Raw genomic sequence first — 25030 nt, 5'->3', positions numbered from 1 at the left:
GGCCTTCTATTTAGTCACATGGTTTTAAACTACAAATTCTAGTCTTGGGGATTTTGGTTACTGTCAGAAATTCAGTCCTGTGCTATGTTCTCTTTTTACCTGACTGTTTTCTCTCAGAGTACCTAGGGCACTTCCTCAGACTGCTGAGAAAGTGCTCCAAGCACTCTGAGCAATAAGATGTTACCTTACTCCCTCCCACAAAAGCTGTTCAGGAAAATGAGAAAGAAAGAAAGACAGAAGGAAAAACCCACTGACTTACCTGGTGTTCACACCTGCAGACATGGTGTGGTTTGCTGTTGTGGTCCCTTTATGGCCTTGGTCACATCGACTCATCTGTGGGGCTGTCATAGGCCTGGCAAAGGGAAGGTGAACAGCACTCTAAAGACTAAATCTAACGAGCGCACTGAAATTCTGCGTGTGATGTGGTGAAGTTTGGCACTAATTTCCCATGTCTAGAACTCAAGCATTATTCAAGGTAAGTTGCATATCGTGACCTCCTGTGCATTCCCTGTTCCCAAACTGATAACCAAACGCAGGCTCAAACCTTTGAACCATGTGGGTTACCTGGTAAGAACTTCTACGCTGTACAGGAGGGCCTGCAATGAGGTGGCAAGGGCAGCCATAGCAGCAATCTCCTCACGAGCTGCTGTCACAGTCTCCACTTGAGAGGTTTGTCGCTTCAGTTTCTGCAAGTAACAGGGAACCAGCGCTTCCAAGACCATCAGCATCTGGAGGCTGGAAAAATAACCAATACTTGGTCCATTTTGTCTTACCAATCCTGAAACTCACATCAGGCGAGGCTTGAGTTTCTATCTGAAGACCAATGGATCGCTCACTGGCCTTGTGATTTCATTGCTTCTCACCAGATAAGCAGTTCTGGGCCAAAAAAACTCTTGGATCAGAGACATCAGGGGGCAAATTAGTGATGCATGAAACAATAATAATAAAAGCAACCCAGACTTCTGAGTATCTTCTGAATGTCATCAGTTTGCAGACATTCATTTTCCCTTCCAAAGACTCCTTTCTTCTCTGGTTCCCTCTTGGAAACAATCTTTTTTGTTTTACCAGTTTACCTCCTCCCATCTCTCTATCTTCCTGGTTTTTCCAGCTGCCTGTTTCTCCCCCTCTAGTTCCCTCTCCATTGGCTCTGACAACAGAAGCCTGCAGGGGACAGTGTGATCCCCACCTGGAAATACAGCTTACATGTTGCTGCTCTGACTGCCATCCAGCTCAGTGCTGCAGCCGGTGGCGGGCAGGATTTGGAGCTGGAGCCCTAGGAAAGGTATCAACAGGCAGAGGCTTGGCCTCACAGAGAAGCCCCGTGCTTGGAATTTCTATATCCTTTGCCTCCATTTGTCTGCCTTGCTTTCGTATGCCATAAGCCGCTTTTATGCCTTTTCTGAGTCTGCACAAACCAAGAAAACAGATTAGCACCTTCTGAATGATTCAGGAGCATAGGCCACCACTGTCACACAGAGCTTGATGGCTTCACTGATTGAAAAGGTCAAGTCTTCATTCCCGTAGCAGAAGTCTGAGGGAGTAAAGCAATATGAGAAGACTATCACACAAACATACTGAATGTGAAAGGAGTTAAAACGCTTCTTCCTTTTTCCCCATTTCAATTGCTTGTTTCTCATGTTAACAATCCCCAATAGGCTCTTGATTTTTTACAAAAATCTGTCTATAAGAAGGAAACATATGCTGCATTCACACTTGCACCCTGCCATCCAAGAACTTGGTAGGTGAGAAACAGTTCTCAGTAGGTCAAATCACTGCTGAGCATCAGGCCTACAGCTGCTACCGGAGTCCCGTTTCAAACATCACCCATCACAAGCAAAATCTTAAGCTTATACGTGACAAGGACACATGTCAACTTAATGACAATTTTTATGCTCCACCCATGTTTTCCTAGATGTTTGCACCACGCTAAAAATGATGCTGATACACCACTGATGGCAGAAGATAGTTTTACTTCCAAAAAACTATGTCCCTTCTATGCTGGCAGCCACACAGGCACCAGCACAAAAGTGAGGCTGCTTTGCTAGTGATTTGAGAAAAAGTTTTCAAAAGCGTTGAAGTCTCATACTACAAATATGACTTTGGGGATAATTCGTGCCAGGAACCAAAAAACTGAATTACTCAAAGAATAATATTTGTAATACAACTATAGTTCCCTCTTCAAAAGTGACTTTGGTATACAGGAGCCCAAGTCAAAGTTAAGGTCCCTAAGTGTGCAAATCACTTTGAACAATGGAAATCAGCTGTTTTAAGTAATTCTGATCTTCATATGGAAAATAACAGGCACACAGCGTACTAATTTACAATCTCACCATCAACACACACTTGAAAATTTTCAGAGATGCCCTCCACAGAAAACCCAAAGCTTTTATATAAACATTTACTACAATCCACAAAGAAGAAAATATATCTTCCATTTCTGTACTATTTATATTATAACTTGTGATATAATTGCGCAGCATCATAAAATCCCAGTATATAACAAAGCTTTAACTCTAAGGTTAGACAGGTTTCACAGTCCATCAAAATCAGTATTATTTAAGGGAAATGCGAATTTGGAAAATATGTTGACGATCCTTATAAAAATCAGCAAAAAGTACTTCCCTGCAAATCACAAAGCAGCTAAATTTTTAAATACTGCATTGCATGGCTAACTCTCAAGAGATAGAGTGTCCTGGATACATCATACAGCTGTATATATTCTACTTTGTGATAAATCAACAACCCCTCTAGAACTCAGCACTGTTGAATGTCTGAATGGCATCCATCATTTACCCGTCGTAGTCTGCCCACGGGAGAAGATGCTTTTGTCTCCTGCCCACATGGAGCAGATGAGGATGACACTGATCTTGTCAGCATAACACAGTTTATTAGGCATCTTTATTCTTCACCCACACACGTTAAAATTCAAAATGCCAGGGGCTAGTCTCAGATTAGCAGGCTCAATGCAGAAAAAGTAGCTTTGGAATAAAATAAATTAATAATTCCCCTCCTGCAGAAAATATTGAAAAGATGGTGATGATAAAGCCAACCTAAAAGCCTCATGAGGCATAAGAAACAGCTATGACTGCATTCTGAGAGAAGAAAAGGGCCCTGAACAAATCATGCTGCATCGAATGCATGTTGAATCAATAAACAACAAACCAGAATTCTTGAATAAAGGGTGCTTTGCTGTTACCTAGTGACTTGAGAGGCTTTTCTGCTTTCACTAGCTCTAAGATGTCCAAAATGTCTGGAGTGTCTCCCTCTAAAGACTGCAGCAGGTCAAACAGGCACTGAGCTGACACTCCTTTGCTGGTTCCGTTGTTTGTAGCATCCTGTTTCAACAACAGACGACATTTGTGGTTGGTTTTCTGAGGGCCTGTGTGCCTCCCAGGGATCTTTATCAGGAGGTGTGGGCATCCTTTTTTTTTTTTTTTTTTTCCTTTCCTTTTTGATAAAGGGCCCACACGGAGTTTGAGAGCTTACTGCAATCAAACAACGGGCCTCGCCTGACTCAACAGATTGATGCTACACTGGAAGCCTGATCTGAAAACCGCACACAGCTTCACTTCCCAGAAACAGCAGATCTTTGCTGCCCTGTGAAGGAGAAAGATGTGTGTGCTCACAGTGCATGTGCAGTCAGATTTGACAGTCCCATTTCAAATTAAAATTCCGTTAACTGGTTTTAACTCACTAAAATGTTAAAAAGTAATTAGTGAATATTTCATAACATGGCTAATCCAGTCTTATAGTTCACATGTACTAAAAATTGGAACTTAGCTTTTAGTTCCTATTGCTGGCTTCTAAGAAAGGATTTGCATTTAAGAGTTGCAAATCTTATTTTCGTTTTATATTCTATTTAATACACAGAAATTTAAAGTGAGACCACATTTACTAGCCTGGATACCAGTGGCCCATTGTCTCAGCATCCTGCTCAATCAGCTGGTGAAGAGGAGCATGCAGAAGTACATTCAGGAAATGGTTCTGTGCAGCACCGAGTGCAGTAAGCACTTTTTCAGTAAGAACTGTGCTGCTGCTCCAGCTGTTTTCTCGTTATGAGCCCTGATGGGGGGGGTTGCTGCATATACAGGCTTTCCCACACTGTGACTAGGGAATGGCTTTTACTCACAGGGAACTCAAGGAGAGGGGCCACACTTGCAAACAGCTGGAGAATAAAGGGCTTGCGATGCAGAACGTAGAACTGGCGGCACGCAAACTCAATCGCTTGGCGTAACTGTGGGTTGCTTTCATAGTCAGCGTATACCTAAGGAAATAATAAAAAAGAACATGGAAGTACCACTCCAGTGGAAGGGCTCTTCATCTCCTGATCCCAGACTGAATCAACTACAGCCTTATCATTCCTGACATGTTTGCCTAACATTTTTAAAGATGGAGACTTGTCTGCTCTCCCTGGCAATGCATTTCAGGGACAAACTATCCTTAGAAAAAAGGTTTACTTGTCACTCTTGAACATTCTTTGTCATTATTTTTTGTCCTACATATCAAAGGTAGCCTCCTTCACTCTCCTTCCTAGAAGCACTTCACTTGTTTAAAGCCAGCTAGTGCCTTCTTCCTCAATCTTGATCTTTTTCAGTTAATCAAATCCCTGCTGTTTTACTCCTTTCTCCTATGACACGTTTTCTTGACATACGTCCCTGTTCCAGTCTGCAGTTTCTTCAGTTAACGGGTGTTTTTTGTGCAGTGCCCACAGCCGGACAGAGCTGGCACTTCCAGTCAATAATGCTGCTGACTGGAGCAGCACGATTATTCCACGTTTCTTTCACAAGACACAGATCTGTGTAGTCATCCCAGAATGGCATTTGAGATCTTTTCTTTTTTTATCCTTCAACAGAAGGACACTGTTGATTCATATTTAGCTTCAGATCTATCACAACTCCAATATTCTGTCCTGTACAAGTGCTACTGAATCAGCTACTTTCCCTTCCATATTTATGCAGCTGATTATTCATAAGTAAGGACCTACACTTGTCCAACCTGACCAGCATAATTTGGCTTTTTTTTTCTTTTTTCAGACTGCATCTCCAGTTTGTCAAGATAATTTGAACTCCTACCCTGTCCTCCAACACAGTGACAGTTCCACCCACTTTTAAGATATTTTAAGGTTTTTAGAGTGGCGTTTCCCTCAGGGCTGGCCACTGAACCATGCAGCCAATGTGCTGCCAAAGATGTGGGATTTGTTTCTCAGTTATGTAAACCGTGTAAATTGCTAGGAACAACTTCACTGTGCTTCCTTCTCCTGTCCATTCCAACTGCCTGTCTGCCCTTCTCTACTCGTGCAAGTCTGGGAGGTTTGGGGTGGGTAGGATTTTCTTGCTGTTTGCTGGCAACAGGTAATGCTGAGATTTTATGGTAGTGCAAAATTCAAATTACAGCACAGAGCTCTTGAAGGTTTCTAAAAAAAGTTTTCTTTTAGAATTGCTTTTTTGCCTCCTAAGAGTGGTATTTTATTAATTCAGTAGCTGGCAATAAGGAGGGTGAGGGGGGAAGAGAGAATTAAAAAATTAATTTTTCTCAGTATGAAAAGTGAAAATGAAGGGAGAGTTCTTCATAGGACTGAATGCTTCCTGCCAAGTACTTCAAATTAAGTTATTAAGTTATTTTATTTCAAAATGTCTTCTTTCTAATGACACGTGCACTGCAGACCTGGACCCAATACATACTTACCTAACCATGTAAGGCATGATGTTAGAGTTTCCAGTTACTAGAGAGTTTGTTTAGATACCTAAATTCATCATTGGTCCTAATTATTGTGCTCTGTTAACTATATTAAAATGAACGTACATAGGCACATCATGGTCATTGCTTCTTTTACAGAAAGAAGTTTTTTTCCTGTACTTGCATTATAATACTAAATCTCTATTTAGATATTGTCTTTGAGCCCTGCAGAAATAATATTTTTGTCTGTAAAACAACTATACCAGGGGTTTTCAATTTTTGGTATCTGATTTTTCTCAAACGTCAACAGGAAAAAAGGCACACTTGTATACCTGGAAGTGAAGAGAAACCCTAACACTTGCAATATTTGTCATCGCTCACATGAAAAGTCAACATACAGTTTTTCATAAGCACTTAGTGTTATTTTCTGTTGATATTTAAATTGCAGATAATACAATTATCATACTTAAAGAAGTGAATATAATTTAGTTTCAATCAGCAAGTAACAAATCCAGATATTTCAACTATTCCCCAATTTTCAGCCATCCCTGGAGGAAAAACACTGAGGGAGACCCATTGTCCAAAAATTTTACAGGAATTTCACATTTCTGTGTGGAAGTACATAGTAAGGGAAACAGACATTCATTTATTTAACATAAGGAAGAAAAGAAGATGTAGTCATTTACTTAAGAAGAAACGGGAATGTAGTCTCAGGAATACTGATTTGGGCCATCCCACCCTGATCTGTTGTTTGTCTTCTTGAAGCCCCCTAAATTTGTGACTTCACCAGGACTCAGCAGTTTAAAGTTTCTCCATTAACAGTCAGTTCTATAACAAAGTGCTCACTTGGAAGTCTTCCCTTGTATTGTTCATGGAAATGGCTCACCTGCAACATGCTGGGCAGGACCCACTGGTACCCGCTGAGGGAGAAGAGGTGGTTAAAGTGCACGGCTGTGTTGATGACTGTGGCAGCGTACTGCCTCAACAAGGCACTGTCCTCAGGGTGCAGGATCAGGGCACCGTTGAAGACATTCAAGAACAGCATGATCTCATCCCCCCAGGGGAATTCGCTGGGCATGCCAAGGAACATCTCCTCCAGCAGCTTAATCCACAAGCTTTTCTGAAGAGTGTCCAGACCAAAGAGCTCTTTCCCAGCTGTGGGGAAGAAGAGACAACAGCAATCAACTCTGTCCACCACAGCCAGTCTCACAACATTCCCAGAGGCCAAAGGCCTCTCCAAAGAACCATCCCACAACATCATTCTGCCCTTATAAAATTGTTTCACCCATCCTGTACTTCTGGAAGTGACCACAGGATTTGAGCAAACCTTGATTGAAAGCAACGCACATGAAGACGAAGAATGATGAATATCACACAGCTCATTAAATTTGCTCCTCACTGGTTGGAAATTCTCCTCTTAAAAATCAAAAGCAGATCTCGGCTTGTACAGGCATCATCTGCCGTACACAACCAGAATGACTGTGTGGATTTATGCTGAATTTTTATCCTTCAGGTGTCCCACACATTACAGGACACTGATGCAGAGTTAAAATAATGCTTCTGAAAGCAAATGCCTTTAAGGCCTGTTACAGAACTTGCCAACGCTTACTATCCTACAACAGTGGTCTGTTTAATCCCCAAATCAGGCTGGAAACCCTACTTGACTTTCAGAGCAATGTTTCTAAAACGGGGGCTGTTTCTATATCTCTGCTGCAGAATTTACCCAATCTTCATTGAAAGTTCTTTGCTTCCCCGAAGTGGATGACACGCAACTCTGAGCAACCCTCTTTAGGTGCAGTTACGCTACTGGACACAGTATTCTGGCTGTTGTTTCATGAATAATTTTAACATATAATTAGAACTTATTCTCATTTGGGTCCAAAGAATGTAGCTTCGTCTGGAGACCTCTAACAATAAAGGCATTTCTCCTGTTGTGCTGACAAACCAACAGCTACGTATCATTTTCCCTAGGAAGAGATTTATCAGCTTTCAGTTATGCTACAAGTCTGCATGTTTCTAAGGCAAAAGAAGTGCATCACAGAAACCTTCTGGGCCCTGTGCAACCGCCAGAGAAAGCTTTCAAAAGGCCATACCTTGGGGGTCATTGAAGAGTGAGAACTCAGCATCAATGGCACTTCGGGGAAATGAAGGCAAGCGGAGGAGGTCTTCCTGGAGCATGGATACATGGGACTGCTTGTGCGCAGTAGGGATTTTCTGTGTCAGCGATATGAGGAACAACACCCGCCCCACCTCTTCTAGCTTACGGGTGAACACCTGAGAGAAAAAGAGACAAGGGTCAGAATCAGTCTGATCAATAAGTTCTTTACAGCATATCTGGACTTTTCTCGGTTAGCTTCCATGGATTTCTCTGACGGCAGGGATGCTGCACTCATGGCCTAGAGGAACCTGTTGAAATGCACAGGGGTAGTGCTGAACCTTTTTGCTGGAATTTGCACGACCACTGTTCTTCAGCCCAGCTCAGCAAAGTTGGATCATGTTTGTAAAAGACTTTCTAGACTAGACACTATTTCAGCCTTGTGGAGGATCCTGAGTGGTTGTCAAGCACTTTGCAACTGTGCCATGCGTTCTTTTGCAGGTTAATGTAAGCTTTGCCAGTGTGACCCCCAAGGTGGTCAGAGGCAAACCAACTCCACAGTGAAAGCCATACAGTTGTAGTTACTCCTTGCAAGGTCTCAGACTATAGAGAACATGAGGTTGGAATGGTTATCTACCTTCCGAGTTGAGGCTGGCTTCTGAGTTACTGCAAATGAGTGAAGTCCTGCTGACTTCAGATTATCGCTTCTTGGTTACACCAGCTGGGAAACTGAATTTCATTCTAGCAGCCTCCTTTGAACTTCTGACTGGTAGGACTAGTCAGGCTAGCTATTTTATTTTGATGCTAAAAGTAACCATGAGGCAGAGCAATGCTCAGTAGTAGAAGCAACTGTCTTTGGAAGCAGTTTTGAGACAGCTCTTAGCTACAGGGATGAAGCCAAAACTAGAAGCACGTGGCTTAACATGTGACAAAGCTCAGCTTCCCATGTCCTGCAGTTGCTATGACCTTGCTCTGAAGTGCACTCAGTTTAGAATTGGGTGCTCAATCAATCAACAGTAAAGAAAGTACTTTTCCATGGCTTGCTGTTCTGTGGATAGACTCTACAGTGCTCTTTTCTTTGCTGAAGCTGGATGTTGTCCAGCAACTTCTAGCATGACTACAGAGAGGCTGGTAGATGCTTGATTTAAGTTTTACCATAAAAATATTTTGGCCTCTTAGTGCTCTGAGTAGAAAAATGTGGAGTGTAAAATAATGCCCTGACAAAACTGGACACACCATTTTAATCTTTTGTGGTCATGTAGGGTATATAAAACTCATTTATTTGATATGTGGGACACATCTCCTGGAACCCTAGTGAGAATAATTTCTGCCAGAGAAGCAATCACAATGATCCCAAGTAATTTCAGATTTTTATAGACTTTCTACTGACAGATGCAGCACATGAAGTATTCCCCTATTCTGTACACATATGAGAGAGCATTAACTATATTCTCTATTGTTTTGGCTGGTAGTCCCTCTTAAGCAGCTTTATAGCTGCTTTTTATAACCCTTCCTGAGGATATTTTCCTGTCCCTGCACTCACATTGCCAGGGACACAACTACAGTAGCAGCAGCTTTTTGGCTAGATTAATACAACTGTTAATACCAAACTCATACAGTTTAACCACATTCCCCCTCCTTTTTATTTCCTGCTTATTATCATCCTTTGCAGGTACAGCTCGAGCAATTTTTCCCTGTGCTACCGAGACAAATTTACTTTTGTGGAAAATAGAGCATGTGGCTTCTACAGCTAGAGTGAGCTCAATACCACTGTCCTACTGTCAAAAGAAATGATACTTGTAGGGGTTTGCAGAACATTAAAGACTGCCCTGCCACTTGAGTTAGGGTTTAGTTCTTGAGGGAGAGCTCCTGGGAGCTGCAGAACATTAGCAGTATCGGGCAGATTATCAGGTCATGAGGCTGAAGACAGGGAGGGACAGTGCTCTTCTGAGGGCAGATATTCCCCTGACGTAACAATGGCTGCTCCTGTGCCTCTGGGCACAGCTATGGTAAGACTGGCATCTGAGAGCAGGACAAGGAAGAGAGGCAGGTAACATTCTTTACAGTGAGAGGACAGAGAGGAAGGCAGAACAGATAATTCCTGCTCCACAGCCAGACAGACTTCAGAAGAAAAGGTCTTAAATGGGTTCCTAAAGAGCCAGAGGTCATGTTAAAGAAAGGCATAAGCAACTTTTGAAGCTGAGGCAACTGAAGCTCTTCTGGCCAAGTGTAGGAGAATGTAAAATGATCTGTCTAAAAGGAGCTGGCTGGAGAGAGCAGGAGGGAATTCACACTGCATTCTTTTCTTCTTCTTAAAATACCGTACACCTGTCCAATGGCACCTGGGCAGATTTCATGCTAATTGCTACTTCTGCAGAAAAGCTCTCTATCTACTTGTAGCATGAGTAAAGGCCTTTAAAGGAAGAAGTTTATTTACAGGGTTTTTTCTTCTGGGAAGAGGTGTTTGGTGACAGTAGATACCTGTTTCTGAATGAGCTCTTGACCCTTTTCTGGAGGCATCTGCACCAGGTTGAGCTGGGGAGAAACTGACCTCCGGAAAGGATAAATGTCACGGACATAGGTCTGCCAGGGAAGGAAAAAAGTATATTTCAAACAAATGCAATTGTAACAGCATCACTCAACAGAACTGAATAAAAGGCCCTTTAGCCCTTTCTGAAGCTTTTAGGTAGGGGCTTTCAGACAGTCTCAGGCACCATGGAAGAGCATAAAAATAAGAGAAATTTGCTCTTTTCTAAGCAAGCCGGATATTAATGACTTAAGAGCAAGGACTCCACTTCTGCCTCTATCCCTCTTCTGTCAAACTCCAATCTTTCAGCACACACAACTAAACACCCAAAATGTGGTGCCTGCAGGGCAGAATTCTGTCTGCTCACGGGCTGCTTGTTCTCCTTTAGAAAACCCCGATGTTTAAAAAGGGACAAGATCATCTGGACCTGACCTTTGCCTTACCTTGTTGTAATGAATAAGATTCCATCGCTTATCCATTAAAAAGTAATGAGAAGACTGTGTTTCAGGTATGTTAAAAAACTCCAAACACTCCTAAGTGGAAGAGAGAAAAATATCCTGTTACTTATTAGCTGTCTCGTACAAAGACCACAAAATCCAAAAGGAGAATATACAGCTAATAATGTATAAAGGCACAAACCTGCATGACTCGGTGAGGCTGGTACACTCTGCTGGTATTAATTCTTAATTTCCTTTTTTAATCATAAAGTACATTAATATGTTTGTGATAATCAAGGCATGCTGATACCACAGTCTTGAAGACTGATGTTACTCATTTCAGTGTCTTCATATCACACATATTTTTCTGCCTTTATGAGCCACAGGGGTATTGCATCTTCTGTTTCCATACTATGTATTTATCAAGCTTTAGTGATAGGTGATGTACAGAGACACTAAAGTTGAGATCCTTCAAAGCACTGAGATGTGTGATTCCCACTAAAATTTAACATAGTTGGGACAAACTGAAGGCTTTTACACATCTTTTTCCTATGTGGCTCTCTAAAGGCCATCCAGGAAATCTTTGGTAGAAGGGGGAACTGACCTCACATCTCCGAGATCCTAAGATATCATTGTGGCTGTTGAAGCATCATTTCCACTCTGATCTTGATCATTCTATTTAGTCTTTAGTGTTGATACAACCAAACACTTAAATGACTTATGTATTACCCAAAGGATAGTATACAGTAAATACCCAACAAGCTGCAGTGTCTTCAAATGTAGTTGCATTTGGCTGTCTGTGAGGTCAGGCCATTTCTAACATCCTTTAATATAGGATCCTGTCTCTTGCAACCATGATCTCATCACATGGAAACTGAAGTGCCTGTCAGTAAAACTTCCCTCCCCAGCACTGAAACAGGACTATCAGGCAGAGTGTATTGCTGACATACAAGTATGGCAGGTAAATGTACTATTAAGCAGTTTGTCCGGTTCAAAAACGTATTCATACCTTCAGAAGAGCCTCAAACTGTGTGTCCTCATGGACTGGTAACTGCGTTGGGATGTCACACTCATTCTGTCCATGCACAACAAGGGTTTTTGTGCCTAAAGGAGAAAAAGCAGTTGCATTCTCCCTGACGTCTTTAATTAACTCAATTTCAAAAGACTGCCCATGCAGGAAAAGTGATATTAACTATTAAAGTGATATTAACTATCACAATTAATTCCTGGGCATCCAGACAACACCAGTCCTGTCTGGAATCCATTATGCAGCGTTAGCATAGTCTCACTTCCACTGTTAATGAGAAATCGATCTGTTCCTAAAGGACTGAACTGACTTTAGCAGCAACCGTCACTCTGAGGAAGGAACAAACCTAAAAGGTCAAACCTGTTTTTGAGCAAGTTCTCTCTTGCCTGACTCGTGACATCCTAGGTCACAGCATGCTCTTCTTGGGCTCTCTCAAGAGTTAAATGAGAGGTTGCATCAAGTCAAACCAAGTCTGAATGGTACAGTCTTACAATGATCATCCTGCCAGCCTTTCACAGCCCAACTGGCACTAAAAGACTGTTCTAATTCACCTTCTGTTTGCTGCTTTTAGAGCTCTTAAAGTGGCTTTCTGAATCTCAGGGTATTAGAGGTGGAATTTACTGACTGAATCCTCAACTCAAGGAAAAATAACTGAGAATATGCAGCCATTTGTAGCAGGTTTTTTTTTCTGATCCAGTTCTGATGGATCTCCTTTTTTAGTATAGGGGGTCATGAACTTGGCAGTGAAGGAGATTTAAAGACTCATTTCTTATACCTGGCATTGAGGCAGTCACCAGCAGCTTCACTTCACATTGTTCCTTTTTCATAGTCTGTTTGAGATCCTTGAAGAATAGTCCTTCTACGTAACCCACCACTTCCCAAAGGAAGGTAAGTGTGGCAGAAATGGCATCCATGCCCCATTCACACGGAGTGCGTACAAAATACATGATCAGTCCTACCTGCACGTAATAATTAAGAGGAATATCAGGTTATACACGCTCCTAATTGTGCAGAGCATTGTGTAAACACAGAACGCTCAGAAGGATGAACTCATTAAACTTGCGTCCTTAAAGTTTATATATGCTACAGAACAATCTGCCTGTACTATTCTTCCTTTTTCTAGAGAGGATAATGGGTGAGGGCTAAAAGTAATGTTGCAGCTAAGCCTTAAAAGCCACTGTAGATGAGGAAAAGGGAGAACTGCAGTAAGAGACTTCCTATGCCTTCTGCTCTGATGTGCTGCCACATAGACAACTCACAAACAACAGAGGGCTCCTGGAGTAGCATACATCTTGTCTGTTTTTTAATCTCTTAACTGCAGCAAATGCATTTTCCACAATCTTGAAAGAAGCTGCTAGATTTGCTACAATAGGACTGTCCAAGAGCAAAACACTTTCTGAATGAAAATTAAGTAAAATAATTAAACGTTTCTGGCACTGGGATCCTTCTATTGGTCTACAACTTGTTGTCTGTGATTCGATTCAGAAATCCATGACAGGCTGCTTAGGGATTTAAGAAAATGTTAAAGGTTTCTTTTCCTCTCCATAGAAGGACTGAAAGGCCGGCGTAAGCCTGATGGCTTGCACCCACAGCCAGAAACAGGTATGAGCTACATAGGAAAAGTTAAGAGCATTTATTTCTGTGAAGATCATGACAGTAACTTTTCTAGGACACGTGCAGGCAGAGGTGAGATGCTGGGCTGCACAGTGGACCCACAAGCTACTCACCAAGTAGTTAAAGAGGATATGAGATGTCTGGGCAGGGAAGTCTCCAATGTTCAGCAAAAGCTTCCTTAACATATACATCAGCTCATCCTGGAAGAAGAGCAAATGTTTTTTCTTTCCATCACAAAATAGAGAATCAGTTTCTCCCTTTTGTCCTCTCTGGCTTTGGTTTTTTCCATACTCCCTTGTTCAGCTCTGTCTCTCGGTGCATAAAGTAGACCTACATGCTTGTGACTGCTCCCACATTTCCCAAAATAAGGCCCAGGGCACAGCACCCAGGTCAATGTCTTTTTTATCTCAGAGATGCCGATACCTCCTATTGCAATTTGTACTGACTGTAGCATCCCGATTCTGCACTCATCTCCCTGTGATAATGCCTGTGTTGTTTATCACAACAAATGACTACCTAGATCGTCTGTGAAATCTGGTTCAGCTCAACTCAATAGCTGTGGCTGCTGGGTAGGAGGTGCGGGCAGAATCTAACTTTCCTTTCTCTAGAGGCTGACTGCTTTAAATGCAGCCTAATACATTTCTTATGGTGGGAAGGGGGTGTAGAGGGCAAGGAATCTTACTGTCAGCTAAGGACAGACAGACTGTATCATATACTTCCTCTGTGGCCCTCCTCTTAACCCACAGAAGATCTGGGCTAGTGTTATGTGCATGAATATACAATAGGACAACCCATGCCAATGATACATCCGCTGAGAGCTTCCACGGAAATACACCTGTTCTCTGTGTTCTGCACTCATGTTTGTAGCAGGCCTATGAAGAGATGGTAAAACAGCAGACTATGATAGCTCAGAGCCCTGGACAGTGTATAGCTTCCTTCTCAGAGATACTTAACAAACAGAAGTGACACTGAACTGAAATAGGAGCTCTGGGGACTATTGCAGAGAAGTCTCAGGAATAGTGAGGACACTGAGACCTGATTACTCAAGGAACTGAAAAGCAGCCTTTCCTGGACTTTCTCAAAATTTAATATTCATTTTATAGTCAGTTCTTAGGTGGTGGCTTGGAAGATGAGGACAGTGGTGTTATTGATATCATACACCAAGTGTGCAGTTGAGAAAGTGGTATAGAGTCTCACTGCCTTTCATGCAGTCAGAACTGGTAAGCCTTTCTTCCATAAAGCTTAGCCATGGTGCTAGAAAGCAATTTATTAAGCCAGGGAGAGACAAGGCCACCCCCATTTTTCAGAGAAAGCTGAACAGACTGGCATGAGTGTAGGCAATATTGCATACGTTACATAGAAAGGGTTGTGGTTCACTAAGCAGCTGTTCAAAGCTTGGCTTAGAGCAAGTCAGATCCTCAGTGGTGGTAAATCAGCTATGTCCCATGTATGTTAGTGGAAAAAGATTGAAGCCAACTGGTGATACGGCCTAAAAGACTTTGAGCTATATTGTAATAGCAAATATTCTTCTCCAGTGATGCCCACAGAGTGATTCTGCTTGCAGCTGTGCTCCCCTGCTCTAAGCAATACATACACCCACTGGGGAGAGGAAGAGTTTACCTGTCGGTTGCTGATTGTGAGCTTCTCAAGGAAATGGCGGAGAACTGTAGAGGGGTCTTCAATCAAGCAGTTCCACAGGACCTGCTGAGCAACAGCGCTTACTGTAAAAGAGAAAGAAAAGAAGAACCGTCCCCCTTGGAAAAGTCTTCAACTATTACACTTAGATGCAAACGTTCCCAGCCTTCTACCACAATTGTCATGTTTTGTACTGAAACACACAGCGCCTCTTTGAAATACTGGGATTCCTGGTCACCAGTGCAGTCATCTCAAGCAATAATGACAAGTCTAATACTTGAACCTTCCCACTGTAGCCAGAGGAATGATAAAGAAATAACTAATTGGATTCACAACTCCAGATGCACAAATCTGGCAATTAAAAAACATAAATTCATGTAAGTTTTTGATCATGCAAAGAAGTTGAATTTCATGGTGATTCATTGAGTGATTTTGTCTGGTATTGGTGAACAGTATTAGATAGTCAGCAGGGAATTGTGTTGATGATCAACTCCCTGAAGTGCAATTAATTGCAATCCTGTGAAGATTAACAACAACAGAGAATTATTCATTATTTTGTTTTCAGTACTCGGCTCCTGATCCCAAAATGACACATACATTATTTAGGCGGCTGATTACATCCACCCAAAACTGAATACAAAATGTAACAGAAAGTTGAATGTGCAATCAGCTGACATGATGAGGGATGAGAAAGGAAGGAAGAGCAACAGTCCACCATCTATAAACCTTTTAGAGAAACAAATACAGAAAAATGCATAATTACTTTACAAATAGATCACAGAACATAAGTAAAATGTTCAAGCTGTGTCTAGGTGGCTTTCCATTTATCACGGGATCAAAGAAATAGACTTCTGGAGGTCTCTAGTTCAAGCCCCACTTGGAGAAGGACTGTCACCAACACCAGATTATGTCAACCATGGGTTTGACTAGCCAAGCACTGATAGCCGCTGCGAATGGAGAAACCACAGAAATTGCACTATGTTATGCTCCTGGTTATGAAGCTCTTTCCAAATTTCTAACCTGAACTTCTCAAGCTGTAACCTCTGCATTAGAGCTCCTTTAACCCTTTGTTTCCTTTTCATTACGCCAAACAAGCCCAGCTTCTGCAATTACTCCTCACAGAACACCTGTTTAGGCCTCCTACCATCCTGGTACCTCCCCTCTTCCCCCCTTTTCAGCTTTTCAATATCTTTATTGAACTGGGCGCTTTTTACGGCCCCAAAAGAGAAAAAAACCCCTCAAAACCAAACTCAAGTCATGGAGAAAAGAAGGGGGAAATCCTACAAAGTCACATTTTTTTTTGTGAATCTACTTTCAAATAGTTTGTGAGGATTTAACAGATTATTCATTAACTTTTAAACAAACATATATACTCATAACGATACATAGCACAAAATACTTCTAGGAAACATGAACTGTGAGCAAATACAAGGCTGTGTTACATCTCTTTTCCACTTTAGTTATGGCACCTAACAAACCTATGCCACTGTTCAAAGTACTGGCAGGTTCTGCCACCCTTGAGCAGGAATGCCTTGAAGTTTAATCTAGGTCAGTACCAGCTACTCCATCCTCCCGGACTTCTCCATCTTCCATCAAATGGACAATGGGGAGCACTGCTGCACAGATGCATGCTGGAAACACAGCTTGAGGTGGTTGTGGCACATGATGGTTTGGAGTATGCTCTGTAGTGTGTTCTTCATCTGGAGAAGTAAGAAGAATAGGTGGTGAGTGAATTAGAGGTTAGTGAATAAGACATGGTATTATCCAAGTAAGTTAGATAAACATTTATGTTAGGTGCTGTACAAACAAAACAAAATGATTGGCTGCCTGATTGCTGTGCAAGCACAGCACGTTTACTGCTATCTCCAAGAATAAACTGAGCCTCCAGCCAACTTCTTGATCAAGAATTTTCACTGTAAATATTTTTTTTTTTTCAATTTACATTTCTCTTCTCGTAGGGAACCCATTTTCTTTTGGATGAAATCCCATTTCATCACCATTTTTCAGCCAGAGTGCTCTCCATGGCACTACTCTGTAAACGAAACATAAGTAAGGGAAGACATTGTGACAGCAGGACTGAATAAAATAATGCAGGGCAATAATTTATTATAAAGTGGCTCAAGCTTGGAAATATGTTCAGTAAAAGGAAACGGCACCAGCTTTATGGGTCAACAGGGAAGGCTTCCAGTGGATGAAATCCTAGGAAAGGATACTCCAAAATTAAGTTAACCCACCTTCTGCACTGACTGCTGACCGCACTGACCAGACAGAGCCACGGCGGAAAGAATAGTTCCTATGAGACGTACTGGAGGTGCAGGAAGGACTCACAGAGAGACGGCGGGAGGCCAGGTTGGCAACTTCTTCTACTGACAAAGAGAACAGGAAACGTCAATCCAGATCCAACTGACAGATTTTAGGGAACGTTCTGAAGGACAGCACTTACAACCAAATCAGAACACTGAAAATTCAAGTCAGGTAACACTCAAAAAGCACAATTTAAAATCGATAAAGATCAGTCAGACAGGCAATTTGCTCACGCTTTGGGAACTAGCGGAGCCATTGTTCAGTGCTTTGGTGAGTCCTGTTGTAACTGAGCCAGGTCTGTACTTCTTTTCATCTACATCTTGTTAACCATCATGGTTGCTGATGCTTAGTTTTTCTAAGAATTGGGATTTCTGCTCACAGATTTCCCAATGCATGTTTAGTTCTGAACATCACTGTGCTCACCTAATGACACATACTTTGGAATGCCTTTAATGAAATCTGCTCTGTTAGCCTGGACCAGTGAAAATCCTTACCCAAAGACTAAGCTTTTTATGACTCATGTCATGTAACTTTAGCCATCTGAAAGTTTGGTACCAAGGTTGAGCTGGTCATCTAGGCTCCCCCACTAATCACCATAAAGGTAGAAAGCTCCGGGCGCAATTCAGCCTATCCTAAGCTATGTGTCTTAAGACACGTACTGCCAAAGGGTGATTCCTCCCACCCTTTAATTATTAAAGGGTTAAAGTTAAGAAGGACAAATTTCATTCCTAGTGTCACGTATTCTCATTGTGTTAAGAGCTGCAAGATGCTGGGAGATGTGAGATGTTAAATGCTGGCAAGTTCCAGTGAAGTTGTGGGGAGAGGGGTAAGAAGGTTCAGGTAATACAGTGAGCACTCAGTATGTCCAAGGTTTTGTGCTTTTCTTGCACTAATTTTTAATCATACTTTTTCTCAATCTCTTGGACTCTTCAACAAATGGATGTGGTTATGATGTTTCTAACACTAACAATCAATGTTCCTGGACATCACACCCCTAAGCAGTGCTCTATGTTGGTGGCAGGTGCTCTCAGGTTCCTGGAATGCAGTTCCTGGCCCTGGAGCACACCTTCTTCTTCCTGCTCTGAGCTTGGTGTGCAGGTTGGCTCGTAGCAGGCCTCCTGAGTGATGGGGATGGCAGTGATGAGACTGGCTTCCCGGCCCAGGCGCTTCTTCTCTTCCTCCTGCTGCAGGTTCTTCAGGATGTGCTCTGCTCGCTGATGGGAACGCGATACAGCTCTGGCTGAAAATGACTTCTGCCAGGAAGAAAAGAGAAGAAACACAGCCTGAAGCTGTTAGTTAAGATGCACATATCCTGTGTTTTCTGCCAGAGACATTAGAGACATTCAGCAACTGTTTCTAAATACAAGACGAGTGCTAGCTGAAGAAGAGATTCACGAGGCGACTCCTCTTGGAGCTATGTCTACGATAAGCCTTGGCGCAGACTTCTCCCAAGAGACACCACATGAACCAGTGCACAGAAAATGGTCTGTCAGACAGTTCAAGTGAACTAATCTCTCGGAGGGAGAGCAGCTGTGTGCTCCTAAGATCTGAGTTACTGTCTCGTACAGGGATATGATAGGCAGTGCGGTACCTCAGTGAACAAACAGAAAAACCTTATGCTCATGTGAAAAATTTGGTGTGCCCTACATGAGCAGCGTATTAGATTTCTCCCAGCTAAGGAATACAAGAAAACTCAGCGTTTAGCCCACATCTCTTGGCTTTAGCTTCCTCCATGCTGCTGTAAAAATAAAAACAATGCTTATTCTCACGATGTCTCTGCTTACCGACTGATCTTCATTTATAGGATCTTGCACACTCCCGCTGCATTGAGGGACCCAGGGGGGGTCAAACATTGGCACAGATGGCATCCCCAGGACAGGAGAAGGCAGAGTGAAGTTTATACTTGGAGGAGGGATCTAAACAAAAATGTGAAAGACATTTTGTTACAGCACACTACTATTAATGTCAGTACTGCTAATTAAACATGAGCACAAACACCCAAGACATTAATTACCTCTGCAAATTCTTCCCAACTCCGTATCTGACTACACTGTAACACCATGTGTGACACATTTCTTTCTTTCTCTCATGTTTTTCCTCACCTGTGTCCCTGTTACACCCTCCCCATTTTATACAGGAGTTCTACACATCACCTCCCCCACTGGTGTGACTTACACGACCATTTTTTTCTCTAAACAGATTTTCAGGCAATTTCATGGCAGCGTATCATCACACATCTACCCCACAAGGCAAGCTGTAATCAGCAACTTTGTGTTTCACGTATCCCATCTACCTTAAAGATCTGCTGTGCTCCCTCTTCCATCCTTGGCCAGACTTGATACCTAAACCTCCAGAGCGTGTGAAATTTGAGAATGGCATTCAGTCTTTGCACTGTCTCAGGGTGATGAAATTCGGACATCAGCATGTCAGAAACAGCCTCTGGCACTTTCACAGCACACAACAGGAACATGGCAGCTGCAGGGAGAGAACATCTGATCATCTGGTTTCCTTAATAATGTGTTTATTTGGCAGAGAAAAATTGCGGCTGTACAAACCCCCACCGAAAGAAACCTAAATCTTGGCTCCAGAAATCAGCAGTCTACCAAACCTAGTGAAAATTGTACTGCTTCATGAAACCAACCACATGTGATTCCACCTTTTGGAGCCACACAGCGTTTTGTGTGATGCTTCTAAAAGGTTCTGGAAAACCTGCTTTTAAAATAAAACACAGCTTTGCTCTTTTCACTAAAATCTCAGTCGTGACTGGTTTAAAATAAGAAGCATCTCTTGACATAACAGGACTAAGTCAGTTCGGCTTTCAAAGATTCCACTTCCAAGTGATTTCTGTGGTGATTAATAAAGGCAGGTTTAACAGAAGCTCAGCCTTCCCCTCAGAGCAGGAGGCAGTGCCCCAGTAGAGGTCTTACCTGTCTATTTTCATAGATAAAACCAAAAAGAAAGGTTCTTAGTTAAATGAGCACCACGCAATGATCACAGTCTGCTTCCAAGAGAAAACAGAGCTGCTGTGAATTGAGAGACATAGGACAAGATCACAATGGAAAACAGCACAACAGAAGTTGAGCTGGCCCATAGTTGTTTCATTGGAATGTATTTGAATATAAACAGACATAGTCCAGCTCCAGACCAACAGAGGCCAATTAATTTAGATGGGTATCTGAGAGGCACTGAGCAGGAAACGAAAGGAGGGGGAACAGTGTTGCTGTGGGAGTTTGGTGGGTGTCAGAGAGTCCATGGCTTCTTTCTTTGACCAGTAGATCACCACAGATCATTGGAGACAATTTCTCTAGATTTGGTGGCTGTTCCTCCAGAGTAGAAAGAGGACGTTTGCCCTCATGTTGGCCTCAATACTTATTCAGAAGGTGCCAGGCGTGAGAGCTATTCTGATGGGAGGCAGTCTGAACATGGGCATTAAAACAAGACTGCTCTTTGACTGCTTAGGTCCCGCGAATTGCACTGCGAAGGCTCCCGTTCCCACTCCAGATCTGTAGGAACTCTCCTGTTTCACCAGCTCAGAGAACTTTCTACTTTTGGGTCTTTTCAATGTAACTATGTCAAGTCCTAGTAGGACTGATTTAAAAGTGTGAGCTCATACCAAAGTAACCAAAAAAAGAAATACAGTCTTGATAGGGATCAGTAGATGGTGCTGTTGTGCACTACCACAGGAGTTCATGAATGTAATTTATACTGGGGCTGGAATCACTCTTGCCACCAAAAAAAGGTACTACAAACCCTAAAATGAATTTTAATCCTCCCCTCAGGAAGGGGAGAAGGAGAAAGATGTATCTCAGAGGCTGCTCCTCCTCAGGAAGAGTGGCAAAGCTTCGTTCCCTTCCCTGTGACCCATGGTAAATTTTTCATAAGAGTATCCAAAATTATTCCCTCAGAAAGGGACTTGAGGTACACTTGAGTGCAGTTTCAGGCAGCTTTTTTCTCTTTTTTATTTTGCTCCTTTCTCTTCCCGTCTGCACATGTAGCCTGGGAGAGGCAAAGGTGAAGGAGAGAGCGCAGAGAAGACCTGTGGGCTGAAGAAGTGACTGTGCACTGGTGGAGCAGATGCAAAGTGAGTGAAGCCGGACTGAAGAAGAACATGAGATGTGGAGTCAAACGATGGACTTCAGGGCAGAATTCATCGCCAGCTGTGGTAAATGAAGGACCCATAAGCTAGACTGTGTGGAGAAAAGGGGGGAGATGCCTGAGGAGTACTTCAAAACTCTTGCACTGTTTGCAGCTTTTGATAAAATGCCTGTAATTTAATCTCCAGTGTAAGAATACCTGTGATGGCTCCATTAGGTGCACAAATCTGGGGAAGATGGCAATCTTTAAGCCATTTCCTTAGGTGCTGAGGGAGGAGAAAGGTAGAATTTGAAAGCTGTGGGAGACTGGCTTCCGAACAAATTTGATTGCTTTAATTTATGGTTTGTTTAAGCAATCTCTGTGTTGCGTGTGAGGGATGTTCACGTTTTCCGATGATTTCTGAACATCTGGCATTAGCACATACTGGCTATAAGCATCTGGACAGGACAATAAAACTAGAAGGGTCCTCTTGAGTCACATCTAATCCCTTTCACAAAGTCTTAAAACTGAGTGCGTTTGCTCTCTTTTCTGGTGGTTAGAAATCTTCTGTTCTCAAGGTGAAAGAAGTCATAAAGAGTTCATGCTCAACTTTATGCTACTGTGGCTTAAATAATTCTTTCTCCTTGCCCGGTCTGCTGTATTTATGGAGAGCAACAGTATCACCTCTCAGTCTTCACCTGAATCCATTAAGTAAATATCCTCTTCATTCTTCCTCTTGTCCTAAAAGTCTTTGTACCTCTCCCAGGTAAATGTTTCCTTCTTCAGTGATCAGAATTGTGCATGGATGCGCTTTACAACAGCATTAATAGTTTGAATGAATGAATTAATGAAATATCCCTTCTGACACATCCTAACTGTATTTATTGTTACCACAGAGGAATTCTGCTCAGTAAGTCAGTCATCTTCTGGCCAACTGATATACTCTGAATTCCTCCAAACCTGTATCAGTTCCATGGAAGAAGATCCAAGCTCATAACAGAACAATTCTTCTTATTAGTTTGCAAGGAAATAATCTTATGCTTTATAGTGATAAATTTCATCCCATGTCTGGAATTCCATTTTCAATGTAGTACTCTCACAGGTATATGATGTTCTAACCTTCTTCTGTCTTAAAGATGCCTCTCAACTATGTGTCATCAGCAAATATCCCCTGCACAATTTAATACCAAGTGGAAATGGAAAATCTTGATAAATACCATACCATAAGACTCATACCACTGAGTAATGCTGCTGTCTCCATGCAACATGAGAATTTTCCTTTCAGCACAACAGAGAAGCTACGACAGTTCCATTCTCATCCCGTTTCTCAGTTTTTGTAGTAGCCCTCAACTGACACTAACAATTTCCATGAGGCAACATACAAAATACTACAGTAAACTCTCTGCAGATTAAATCACTGTGTTTCCTCTGCCTCGAAACCCAGCTAAACCCAAATACTAATTTTGATGGTCTCTAATCATCCACCACAACCAGGGTCTGACCACCTATTTTGTACTGAGCACAAAAACACATTAAGGTCTATGAAAAACAAACAGCTCCCAAGAAACACTTGGTGGAGATTCCTCCGCTACAAAGCTGTCCTGCAAGGCCCTGTCATCTCCTGTGAGTTGTGCAGCCAGGGTAGCCATACTAAATGGCTTTGTTCTCTTACCTGCTGCTCCAGCCATGTGCTCATCCACACTGAGCAGGAGCTCCCACGCTGCTGGCTGGATGTCCCCATACATCTCTTCCGTGAGGATAGGAGCTGCCTTGATTAGCAGTGACAAAGGTGCAGGGGAGAGGCTCATTACCTGCAAAAAACCAAGCCACGTATTACAGCTGAGCTGTGCAAAATATCTGCAGTGAAAAACACACTCAATAATTTAACTTTAGTTTTGGTCTGCAGATTACTCACTGATAACCTCTAGTTCCAACCATTTCAGATAATGCACTATAGAAGAACATTGCTTTCAGCCTATACAGACTGCCAAGAACAGGCCTGTGAAGAGCCTGCTGCTTCTTCAGGAGCACTGAACAAGAAATAACAAAGAAAACTATTGCTTTAAGCTAACAGGTTGTACTTAAACACATTTGTGGATTTTTTAAAAACCTTTTTATTTTAGTATTTTGTATCGCCAGTTTTGCTGCATTTGTCACTATGAGAAGCCAGAGATGTAGACTGCGATTTAATGGAGCCACACCTTTAAAGGATTCTTAGATGGGGTTACCTTAAGAGGCTTAGATCTAGCACATCTCAGCTGGGGAAAACATGCAGGGCTGAACTGATTGATATTCAGGAACAACAGTTCTTCGCACAGGCTTGGAGATCCATATATATTTTCCCCCTTGTTGCAGTCTAACCTGACATCTATAACTCCTACAGCCTCCTTACCTAGCACATGGCCTAGTCAGTACCTGGTGTCTGATGTATTTTAGCATTCCAGAGTCTTTCTTCCCTTCCAAGTTGATATCGACCACTCTCTTTTTTAGAGAAGGAGTTCTCAAGCATGACTTGTCTGAGCACTGAAAGGAAAGGAAAAAGAAAAAAAAGAAAGTGGAGTTCACATTTAGGTTTCCCAAAATGTGGGAAGGGAGGAGATCATGTACAAGAGAAATTTCCATACATTAGAAGCTGTCTAGTACCAGACCTGCAGCACAAAGCCTTCTCCTGTGCTGGCAACAGGCCTAGTATCAGTGAGGTGACATATCTCATCCAATTTTCTTCTCTTTTTAACAATGCTTTTCCCAATAAAAGCTTAAGACAGAAGCCAGTAAACCAAATGAGGAATGTAAACATGCCGTGTAATCTTCACAGGTGGCACACCCATGTATTTCAGGAGAACAGTACTTTAAGCAGGTTAGAGGTAAAAAGTCTATAGCTTCCCTCTAAAAAATTACCAGCTGAGGTGTCTAGTGTGTACAACATTGATTCCTCTCAGCTACATTTATCTTCTCTTCTTCTTCAGAAAGAATAAGTGACAACACATTTCAGGACTTGAGCTCATGCCTGCCTGAGAGTTGTCCCTAGCAGATTGCCAATGGCAGTAATAAGAAGCCTTTTTAATGTTCATTACTCACAATACCAGGAACTTTTCCCAGAACTTGACTCCTCAAGCCAGTAGCCTGCTGATTAACACAGGGGTCCTCATTTATCAGAGAGCTCAAAAGCCCCAGCCAAGCCTGCAGATTGCAGCTACCTCCAGCCTTTCATTCTGCAATCTGTGAGAGTAAAAGAGAAGTTCCTCTGGAACCCAGACAAACGTGGAAATGGTGCCCATGCAGAATGACAGCACTTGAAGAATACCAGAGCGTGAGGAACTGGGATGAAAAGTCTCTTGTTGCATAAAATTCAAAAAGTTATCAACTGTTGTCCTACAGTGAGGTCTGTACAAACATGGTGCATGTGTTTGTAGGAAACCTTATTGTCCCCCAAACTCTTTTTTTCCTCGCTGTTGCCTAAAGGCTTTGATGTTTTGATGGATGATGAAATATGTATCACTTTGCCTTGCAATTCAACCTTGGAGATGAAACAACACACAGTAATGCAGTGTGTTCTTTTGCTACCTTTAATGAAGGCTGCCAGCTGCTCGTCTCAAGCCCGCCTTCTGTAGCAGAAATGACTGCCTCTCTTCCTAAATATC

General features: G+C 42.3%; 1 protein-coding gene across 3 annotated transcripts in view; it reads right to left on the bottom strand.

Moving 5' to 3' along the window:
- The window catches only part of UNC80 (unc-80 homolog, NALCN channel complex subunit), a 130149-nt gene that overhangs the window by 32305 nt on the left and 72814 nt on the right, over window positions 1–25030 (bottom strand). For all 3 annotated transcript variants that reach the window (XM_074145021.1, XM_074145020.1, XM_074145022.1), the window contains 20 exons: window positions 23805–23912; window positions 23062–23200; window positions 19609–19790; window positions 19100–19231; window positions 18382–18568; window positions 17246–17377; window positions 16568–16711; window positions 14997–15097; window positions 13490–13576; window positions 12538–12721; window positions 11745–11839; window positions 10742–10831; window positions 10253–10354; window positions 7770–7950; window positions 6563–6831; window positions 4130–4264; window positions 3197–3335; window positions 1435–1531; window positions 565–735; window positions 260–352 (listed from right to left, as the gene is read on the bottom strand). In XM_074145021.1, the coding sequence (XP_074001122.1) occupies window positions 260–352; window positions 565–735; window positions 1435–1531; window positions 3197–3335; window positions 4130–4264; window positions 6563–6831; window positions 7770–7950; window positions 10253–10354; window positions 10742–10831; window positions 11745–11839; window positions 12538–12721; window positions 13490–13576; window positions 14997–15097; window positions 16568–16711; window positions 17246–17377; window positions 18382–18568; window positions 19100–19231; window positions 19609–19790; window positions 23062–23200; window positions 23805–23912 (2768 nt within the window). The remainder of the gene's footprint in view (window positions 1–259; window positions 353–564; window positions 736–1434; window positions 1532–3196; window positions 3336–4129; window positions 4265–6562; window positions 6832–7769; window positions 7951–10252; window positions 10355–10741; window positions 10832–11744; window positions 11840–12537; window positions 12722–13489; window positions 13577–14996; window positions 15098–16567; window positions 16712–17245; window positions 17378–18381; window positions 18569–19099; window positions 19232–19608; window positions 19791–23061; window positions 23201–23804; window positions 23913–25030) is intronic.

The sequence above is a fragment of the Numenius arquata genome, chromosome 3 (assembly GCF_964106895.1).
Source record: "Numenius arquata chromosome 3, bNumArq3.hap1.1, whole genome shotgun sequence".
Taxonomy (NCBI): domain Eukaryota; kingdom Metazoa; phylum Chordata; class Aves; order Charadriiformes; family Scolopacidae; genus Numenius; species Numenius arquata.
The sequence above is the reverse complement of the archived record's forward strand: the minus strand, read 5'-3'. Positions and strand labels throughout refer to the sequence as shown.